At 36.9% G+C, this 10,821-nt stretch overlaps 1 protein-coding gene across 1 annotated transcript; it reads left to right on the top strand.

Moving 5' to 3' along the window:
• The first annotated feature begins 4,959 nt into the window (after positions 1-4,959).
• LOC130722823 (receptor-like protein kinase HSL1) lies at positions 4,960-8,839 on the top strand. Its single transcript, XM_057573670.1, has 2 exons — positions 4,960-7,818; positions 8,107-8,839. The coding sequence occupies exons 1-2, from the start codon at positions 5,202-5,204 to the stop codon at positions 8,496-8,498; spliced, it is 3,009 nt and encodes a 1,002-aa protein (XP_057429653.1). The 5' UTR covers positions 4,960-5,201; the 3' UTR covers positions 8,499-8,839.
• The last annotated feature ends 1,982 nt before the right edge of the window (positions 8,840-10,821 follow it).

The following is a 10,821-nucleotide window of genomic DNA, read 5'->3' as shown; positions in this document are numbered from 1 at the left end:
CTCCACAGTCCACATAACATGATCTCAATATTGATGGTTATAATGATATAAACGTGGTCTCTTTTTACCACAAAAAAAAAGTTTTCCTTTTGTTTTTCTATTGAATTTGATTTTTCAGAAAGGGTCATCTTTACTTACAAAATATAACACAAAAGCTAAGTTCACATGCAGTGTTTCACATGTTTTAAGTCTACTAAATAATAGTGGTATGCGTCATTTTCTGTATTAAGGGCTGCAAGCACCTATAAATATGCTCATGCTATCAATTGAGGAACTCAGGAGGAATTTCTTTCATTTCATTTTCTACAATCCCTTAAAGGCTAAACCAACCCATGTGATAGAAGATTAATAGCAATGTACAAATAAATGCGATCCAACCAAAAAAAATATTCTTGATCAAGAATTTGACATTAGGTGGGCAACTTCAATTATGTAACAATTCATGAAAAATGATATCATCACCATCATTGTTATTGCTAGTAGGAGACACTTGATATCTCAATGAAATATCTTTGAATTAAATGGACTTGAGATTATAATAAGAGTTGTTCAAATTACTCAAGATAAATATGGTATAAAATCACTCTGGACTTGGGTGGTTTAGTTATAAATTGTAGTTTTTTAAAGATACATGTCAAAATATTACGTTGATTTTCTCTCATTTTCACCCAGAGTGATTTATACACACCACTTAAAAGAATTTGTGCATGAAATTAGCTTGCTAATCCAATCACACTAATCATATATTCCTTCTTTAATCCAATCTCTAATCATATATTCCTTCTTTTAATTCTCCCAGCACTAAGTGGCTCAAAAAGCTTCAAATGTGTAGGAAATTCCAATCTACAATGTACAGCTAATACACTAATTTTCTATCTATCTATAGCCCTTGTCAAAGAGAATGAGTTTTGAACAAATTGTTCTAGATGTTAAAGTATGCAGATCAAACGATTAATAAACATATCCTCTGGGATCTTCCCCAATTCTTGTTTAATTCATAATCATTCACAGTGGTAGGAAACTGGAGAGGTTCCGTACCAAGAGAAGAGAAAGCTATTTCCCCACACACACAGTGGTTGACGAAGTACCCCTTTTCACACAGTGTAGACAGAGGAAAGTGGGTGTGTGACACTGTGAAAAGTGGCATGGGGCAAAGCTATTAGAATTGAAGTATAAGAGGACAATAATGCATGTAGTTTGGAGTTTGGAACAGACTCAAATGGGTTGGATCCACCGGTGCCTTTACTAGCCTTTTGTGTCTTTTGTCTAGCTTATTATATGTATAATGGATCAGGTCCCATAACCTTGCCTCAAAGTTTGTAAAAGTTTGATTTCTGGCCCCACATATCTTCTCCTGGGGCTCCACCATATATATAGTTCCTAATCTTTTTAGTGAAATTTGTTGCTGTGTGCTCTTCCAAGAAAAAGAAAGGTATCATCTTGGAATCAGGAGGATAGTGCTTTGGTGGGTTTCTGTCTGTTGGAAGATTCGGATTTTAGACCATTAAATTGCTGAAAATCAGTTTAGATTATTGTGGTGCAATTGGTTGAAGTTAATATAAAGCTGGAGTGAATATGTGAAGGGGTCCATCCTTGCAGCTCTTTACAGATGCAGTTGCTAAATGCCTTTTATGTTGTGTAGTGCAATCTTACCTCATGGATTACAAACTCCAAACAATACCTTTTCTTTAATTCTTTTCATTTCAGGGATTTTGGGGAGTTAAACCTTTTGCAGCATTTCAGTTCATATAGCTTTTTGTCTATAGTCTGAACAATTTGTTTCATCATTAATTTATCATTAGAGGAATTATATACATACATGTGTGTGTATATAAATGTCACACTATATATGATGTATAAGTACTACTGATTAGCTTGAAAATAGTTATTGATTAAGTATGGAATTAACAATAAAAAATTCCAGCTAATTTCTTAGTTAATTAACATCATAAATTTTTTATTTATTCACACTCACTTTTATACAAGAAATATCAAATTGAATATGAAGTATGAACACGGGTATTTATATGTAATAAAAAACGTTTATCAACAAATTAAACTAATATTTGAGTGCATTAGTGTCAGACCATGCATACAAATGACATAGTCCAGTACTAGTATTGTCAGACTGCAATTCTGATTCTGACTCCCATTGCTTGCTCCCAATGGCGTTATGTAGCAGTGGCGACAACCATGCCTAGAAATCGACGAATATTTGAAAATGACAAGAGAGTAATGTAGTAATTAAGTATATTAACAACGAGTTTAGTTTTAGAAATACATTTCTTATTTTATTACTTTAAATAATAGTATTAACATATAAGACCAACGTGTGAAAAAAAGTTTAAAAATATTCTTTACAAAATTCAAAGTATTGACTGATTAAGTTTTTGAATATTTAAACTGATAATACAATTATTGGGTTGAGAACCTTGAATGCTGAGATGCAAAGTAGCTTCATTAATATTCGTAAATGAAGATGTCTCATTTATGTGACATTTAAGACGGTTCTTTCCTAAACGAAAATGAACGAAACACAAGACCTTAATTTGAACGCCAAGGTTCCTGAAACTGCTGCGACGTTCCTTAACAACTCATCTATCCATATATATAAATTACTGCCACTTGCCATTAAAGGGAGTATGTGCGAACAAGCAAGTGAAAAAAAAAAGGGCGGGAAATAAATAAATCAAATAGTGGTGTTTGTGTTTTTCGAAAATTTGACTCAAGTTGACAAAATTGCCGTGTTGTTAAACCTTGAAGTGTCCATTTGCATGATGGTATCCTTTCCTCTGAATCTGAAATATAGCCGTCAGACTCGTACTCAGAGAGCAGCAGCAACATTCACTTGCTTCAAAAATGATAAGGTTAAGCCTTGTAATCATTTACTAATTACTTTTCAACAGGTTAAAACATGTAAAATATTACTAGTATAAAAGTACTACATATGTATATATTTTCTATATAAGCTCGTTTATTGAAAAATGATATGTTCAATATGTTCGTAAATTAGTGATAAAACCTCACACGCTAAAAAATTATAAAAAGCTTTTTAATTGTTCACCATAATTTTTTATTATGTATCTAAACATGTAGTTAGTCATGTGATACACGATCATGAGTTGTCCGACATGAGTGAGCCATCTACGCCACAACTCATGCATGAAGCTTTGGCTTCCTTTAATAGTTTAATGTACACTTGTCTTTAAGACTAGTATCGATACCTTATCAAAATTTACCTTTGATTTGTTAAACAAATATTAAATGACTATGATCATAATAAATATCTTACAAAAATACCCAACACTATTACCATCGTCGATCTTTGCTTATATATACTGCTCCGCCAACCCGACCTCCTACGTTTCCCCCTCAACATGCAAAAACCTCATCCATATCAACCACGACCATATTTTCTACTGCTCCGACGACCATTAGCAATATATAGTTTTCTATGTGCCACAATGGTGTAATGTAGCGATGACCCTAGGGTTTTGGCTTGGAGAAAAGCAAAGGAGAAGAATACATGTATGTAATTTTGATTTTTATTAAGAGCAAATTTGTAAAACATACCACATATACTCATATATGTCTTGAAAAATATATGTACATTAGACTCCATCGTCTCAAAAAAGGATATTCTCATGTGAAAGTTTCTCATATTTTTTTATATTGAAAATTTTGTGTTTATCTCTTTTCATAGTATTAAATATGTTTTAAGGTGAGACAATAAAAATATTTATTAAAAGAGATAAATATTAGAAAGAATTTCATATAATAGATTGGCTCCTTCTACTTGTCTCTCTAGTGTTGTTATTTTTCTATTTTTGTTGGGTACATACATGTGTGTCCTTCTTGAGTTGTTTGACATAGCACATCACAATCACCTTAAAGTTTTCCTTTTTGTTTTATCAGTGTTCTTCTTTCATCATTTATGAAAATGTCACGGTCAGAATAATATTTTGAGTAATTACTGTACTATTCTTTTTTGAAATTCAAGTAATTAGTGTACTAATTAGAAAAAGAATTCATTTACAAAAAATTAGAAAAAGAATTAGATTATAAACACTTATGAAAGAAAGCATGATAAATTAAAGTATAAAAATGTATAAATTCTCAATTTTTAAATGATTACTAAAAATATTTCAATAATATTTCAATAGTTAAATAAATCATTAATAAAGATGGAAGACACATTTTTTAGTATTAACTATAAAATATATGAAGAAAATAAAGAAAAATGATAAATGTAGTTTTTTTTTTGCAATATAGAGACAAAAGTAAAGAGAAAATACAATTTATGTAAGTGTTGTTTTTATTTTATGTTAGGGGAATAAAAATATTAAATGTATATTCATATTTTTGTTGAACTCAATGTAAGTTTACATCGATGTACCGTATCTAAATCATAGTATCGTATCTAAATCATAATGCACATTAAACTCTTAACTTTTTCAATAATATTTTTAATATATGTGAAATTATGCTTATCAACCAACCAAAACAAAGTGGTTGTTGTGGTACTTTAAATCAGATTAGGGTGTGGTACCCAAAATGAATTGATTCAATAATAAAGACTCATGTATCGATTAAAATTTTGATTTTGTTATATCATAATAATGCAGTGTTCCATTTTTAGGGACATGAGATATGCGAGTTGTGTTTTCTGAGATTTGTTCATCATTAACCATGATCATTTTACGCGCATATCCAACATTATCATTCGTTTCCACCACTCGTCCATTTTTCATTAAAAAATGAATTTAATGACATAAAGTCAATTGACAAGTGAAGTAAAATCTAAAAATGTAATATTTATCTTGAATAATATGATAATAATCTATTAAATTACTTAATCCGGATACCACACCCATAAAAAAATTCAGGTACCAAAGAATTTACACAAAAACAAATATAACAAGGATGCACTAATCATAACATTATGAAACATTTTACTAAGGGATAACAAGACTGCTAGACCATCAAATCAAATCTCACATGTCTTCATAGAGAGACACACAGCAAAAGGATACCCTCTCCCTCCCAAGCAGTTTTGTATGGCAAAGCACAACAAACAAAATCAAACCCAAACCTGGCAAGTAAATGTAGTAATCAGTTTGAATTGAATAGCAGAACCAAACCAAACACACTCACTCACTCACTCACTCTGTTTTGCTGCTAAAAAAACAGAGCCAAAAACAATGCCTCCCCTGTTCCTCTTCCTGTTCCTCCTCCTCCTCCTCCTCCTGGTGGTGCTGCCATCCACCATCTCCACCCTCAACCAAGAAGGTAACTCCCTCTACAACTTCAAGCTCTCAGTAGAAGACCCTGACTCCTCCCTCTCCACCTGGACCAACAACACCACCCCCTGCAACTGGTTCGGCATCACCTGCGACCCCACCAACACCACCGTCACCCACCTTGACCTCTCCAACGCCAACATCCTCGGCCCATTCCCCGCCTCCCTCCTCTGCCGCACCCTCCCCAATCTCACCTCCCTCACACTCTTCAACAACTACATCAACTCCACTCTCTCCCCTCACATCTCCCTCTGCTCCTCCCTCACCCACCTCGACCTCTCCCAGAATCTCCTCTCCGGCGAACTCCCCCACACTCTCCCCCTCCTCCCCAACCTCCGCCACCTCGACCTCACCGCCAACAACTTCTCCGGCCCCATCCCAAACTCCTTCGGAAGCTTCCAGAATCTCGAGGTCCTCTCCCTCGTCTACAACCTCCTCGACTCCACCATCCCTTCTTCCCTCGCCAACATCACCACCCTCAAAACACTCAACCTCTCTTACAACCCGTTTCTCCCCGGTCCAATCCCCTCCGAGCTCGGAAAACTCACCAACCTCGAGATCCTCTGGCTCAGCTCCTGCAACCTCGTCGGAAACATCCCTGACTCCATTGGGAATCTCCACAAGCTCAGGGACTTGGACCTCGCGCTCAACAACCTGCACGGGTCGATTCCGAGTTCGCTGACTCAGTTAACGAGTGTGGTTCAGGTTGAGTTGTATAACAACTCGCTCTCCGGCGAGTTGCCTCAGGGAATGTCGAACCTCAACGCGTTGAGGCTATTCGACGTGTCCATGAACCGTCTTGGAGGGTCCATTCCCGACGAGCTTTGCCGCTTGCCGTTGGAGAGTCTCAACCTCTACGAGAATCGATTCTCCGGCGAGTTGCCGGCGAGCATAGCCTTCTCGCCGAATCTCTACGAGCTCAGGTTGTTTGATAACCAGCTCTCCGGCGAGCTTCCGGGGGATCTTGGGAAGAACGCGCCGTTGAGGTGGGTCGACGTTTCAAGCAACAACTTCTCCGGTCGGATTCCGGTGACTCTGTGCGACCATGGCGCGTTGGAAGAGCTTCTGATGATAGAGAACTCGTTCTCCGGGGAGATTCCGGCGAGCCTGGGCGCGTGCCGGAGCTTGACGCGTGTAAGGTTTGGTTCCAACCGGTTGTCCGGTGAGGTTCCGGAGGGTTTGTGGGGCCTGCCCCATGTGTATTTGCTTGAATTAATCGGTAACTCGCTTTCCGGTTCGATTGCCGGAACCATTGCTGGGGCGAAGAATCTGTCGCAGTTAATGGTTTCCAGAAACAATTTCTCAGGTCCGGTCCCGGCTGAGATTGGAAGATTGGAAAATCTTCAGGAATTTTCAGGTGATGATAACAAGTTCAATGGTTCTTTGCCTGGGAGTATAGTGAATCTTAGGCAGCTGGGGACTCTTGATCTTCATAACAATAACCTCTCTGGGGAGCTTCCTAAAGGGATTCAATTGTTGAAGAAGCTCAATGAGTTGAATTTGGCTAATAATGAGATTGCTGGGAAAATTCCTGATGAAATTGGGAGTATGTCTGTGCTTAATTTCCTTGATCTTTCCAATAATCAATTTTCCGGGAATGTTCCTGTGGGGTTGCAGAATTTGAAGCTCAATCAGCTTAACTTGTCTTACAATCAGCTTTCTGGTGGAATTCCCCCTTTGCTGGCTAAGGATATGTACAAGGCTAGTTTCATGGGTAACCCTGGTTTATGTCGTGATTTGAAAGGTTTGTGCAATGGTAGAGGAGGGGATAAGAGTGCGCGTGTTGTTTGGTTGCTTCGAACTATTTTCATAGTTGCCACTTTGGTGTTTGTCATTGGTGTGGTTTGGTTCTACTTCAAGTACAGAAATTTCAAGAATGCTGGAAGCTCTGTTGATAAATCCAGGTGGACTTTGATGTCATTTCATAAACTGGGTTTTAGTGAAGATGAGATCTTGAACTGCCTCGATGAAGATAATGTCATAGGGAGTGGATCGTCGGGGAAAGTCTACAAGGTTGTACTTACGAGTGGCGAAGCTGTTGCCGTGAAGAAGATATGGGGAGGGCTCAGGAAGGAATTGGAGAGTGGAGAATACATTGAGAAGAGTCTGTTTCAAGACAGTGCTTTTGATGCTGAGGTCGAAACTCTAGGCAAAATTAGGCACAAGAACATTGTCAAGCTATGGTGTTGCTGCACCACCAGGGACTGCAAGCTACTGGTTTATGAGTACATGCCAAATGGAAGTCTTGGTGATTTGCTGCATAGCAGTAAAGGAGGGTTGTTGGATTGGCCAACTAGGTATAAGATAGCTCTTGATGCTGCAGAAGGCCTCTCTTATCTGCATCATGACTGTGTTCCACCAATTGTCCATCGAGATGTGAAATCTAATAACATCTTGTTGGATGGAGATTTCGGTGCAAGGGTGGCAGATTTTGGAGTAGCTAAGGTAGTTGAATCCGCTGGGAATCGAACTAAATCCATGTCGGTCATAGCTGGGTCTTGTGGTTATATTGCACCAGGTTAGCAGAAATTTCTTATTTCCAGTTTTTATTCCATGTCTAATCCTATTTTGATAAATATGTGATATATTTAGTTTGGTTACTTGTGCTTGACTCAATCACTGCTTTCATTTGTTATTATGGATTATTAGTTTGAGAACAATTTGGAGTTTTCTGTGCAAAGCTTTGTCTGCAATTGTTTATGATTGGCATTAATACCTCCTATTGTCTTTTGCAATGATTATTAGCTTCCACTTCTAATAATGTGTTTTCATTGGAGTCAACTGATATGAATCTTTCCTTCTTCAGAATATGCATACACGCTTAGAGTGAATGAGAAGAGCGATACATATAGTTTTGGAGTTGTCCTACTTGAGTTAGTTACCGGAAAGCGGCCAATAGATCCTGAATATGGGGAAAAGGACTTGGTTATGTGGGCATGCAACACCTTGGATCAGAAAGGCGTGGACCATGTTCTTGACTCAAGGCTTGATCCTTGTTTCAAAGAGGAAATTTGCAGGGTCCTAAACATTGGTCTCATCTGCACCAGTCCTCTTCCGATCAACCGGCCTGCAATGAGAAGAGTGGTGAAGATGTTACAGGAAGTGAGTACAGAGAACCAAACGAAACTTGCCAAGAAAGATGGAAAATTATCCCCTTATTACTATGATGATGTGTCAGATCATGGAAGTGTTGCTTAACTCAAGTTCTTGTAATGATGGTTGGATAATTTGACTATGAAAGAGGGGTGGGGGGTTCTAAAATTTTCTTGTTTAATTAGAACCAGCTTTCCCTCCATGTTTTCCACTCATGGTTTGCTTTACAATAGTTGGCTAAAGGGAAGGGATATTTTTTTTTCCTTTCTAGGGTTGAAAATAGGGTCATTGAAGAGATGATGTTTTCCCCTGTATAAAGTTGGTTGACATCAAGGCGCTTGCCTGCTGAATTTGAAATGGTGTTTGCATTCATTCAGAATTGATTTTCACTGTCAAAGAGATGTGACTCTTCTCTGGCATGGTTCAGGTGATTTCAAAGTTGTAAATTCTGTGCCTTGCTTATTAATTCAGATAGAAAACTATGAGTATAATATGAAATCACGCACTGCAAATTAAGAGTCTGATTGGTTTACCGTTAGAAAGTATGAAAACGTGAAAACAACACATCCCTATTCACTTTTTGTTGAAGTAGCTTAGATATTACTTCAACAAAAAGTGCTTCGGGATGTGTTATTTTTCGGTTTTCATACTTTCTGACAAGTATCCAAACAGGCTAAATGGTTCCCCGATTGGGAATCTATTTCTGAATCCAGCTTAAATGCTCATGCAATTTTGTGGATGTTCCAGCTTAAATACTTTGACTACGTCTGTACTCTGCTTGAAATGTTACATTTAACAGTGCTCTCAGATCAGATGTGCTGGGTACAGCTATGGGAATTGAGTTAATGAGGTAGTTTGGAAGGGATTGTCACTCGTGGTCCCTCTCATTTAATTGCAGGTTCCAGTGTTCCACCCATTTGTGTTTATGATGAATGTTGGTGGGGTATGAGGATATCCTGTTGTAACATGATCAGGGCATTAAGTAGTGATCTATTTGCTGAATTCAGCAGTGGAATTTTGGTAATTCTTGTTCTGAATGGTGGTTATTTTAATTACAACCATTCCATTGCATAAAGAATAGTAAATGAAGTTATTGTAAGATTGATGGAAGATTGTGCTTTTGAATACATCACAATTTAAGCTGTCTGTAGGCTGTACAAAGTAGTTGTGCTTGAGCCACAAACCAAAATTGGAATTAGACACTGTTTATTACTGATATTTGCATTTGAATGATTGCAACTTGCAAGCTCCTCTTTTGCTCTCACACCTCCATGTGTTATACAATTACAAATTTACAATAAACTTGAATCAGGGATTACTTCCTTAAGAATTGAGGATATGGATCACCAACAGTTGCTGCTGTTTGGAAGCACATTAGCATAGTTAACTGTTTGACAAAAAAAAACTGTTATATAACTGGTGTCATGTACTTATTGACGATGTTGAATTTTATTGCTCTGCAAGTAGATACCAGTGTTCACACAGCTAGCAGAGAAATATTAGCTCCTGAATTCTTCTTTTTATAGATAAATGCTAGCAACTTTTTAACACATTTTATAGGATTGGTCCATTTTTTACAAGGTCAAAACCCTTACAAAATATTGATCGATTTACTAGACAAGTGTATTGACTAATTGAAGAATAGCAGCGTGTTGCTATCAATTTTTTTTGTATAACCAATTAACCATAGACATATCCTTCCACCAAATCTAGCAATCAGATCCTTTGGAGGTCTGATATGTTAGAAAAATAACATGGTGAAGAAGCATCACATAAGAATTATTAGATCTAGTTGCATTAATTGGTGGGCCTGATAGTAGCTAGGAGCCAAGCCCAGCAAGATCATGAAGTGTCTAGCTAAGTTTATGGCTGGAACTTACTTCCAGATTGGCAGATGTTCTCTATTCAATGACAAGTCCATCAGAAAGGAGCATGATATAGAAATGCTTTGTCATCTTATATTTTTGTCGTTACATAATAGTTCCAACTATGCATTTAAAATAAAGATCCTCATATTGTTGATATTGTTATTATTTTTAGTTTCAATTATGTATTTAAAGGAGTAGGAGGGTCTTCTTGATGTTGTCGTAATTGTATTTGTCATTATTATTATTACTACTATTATTAAACTCAGAAAAAATATATCAATTTTTATTCAAGTTACTCTCCTATTAGAACCCTTTTATCAGATTGTCAAAGCCTTTTCATATCTCTTAACAAAATAAGTTCCAAGGGAAGAACACAGTTCTCTTTTTGTTTTCTGACCCAAAAATACATATCCTTTTTCTTCTCTTTTCTTCAGTCAACCTTTTTTCCCCGAAAATGATTAGATAAATGTCACTATAACAGCCACACGACACTTACATCAATGCTCCATATGAAAAATTCAAATGAACAATATCACAATACTACATAATTGAACATTATA

This window comes from Lotus japonicus, chromosome 6, assembly GCF_012489685.1.
Source record: "Lotus japonicus ecotype B-129 chromosome 6, LjGifu_v1.2".
Classification (NCBI taxonomy): Eukaryota; Viridiplantae; Streptophyta; class Magnoliopsida; order Fabales; family Fabaceae; genus Lotus; species Lotus japonicus.
This window is presented reverse-complemented; position numbering and strand designations above follow the sequence as displayed.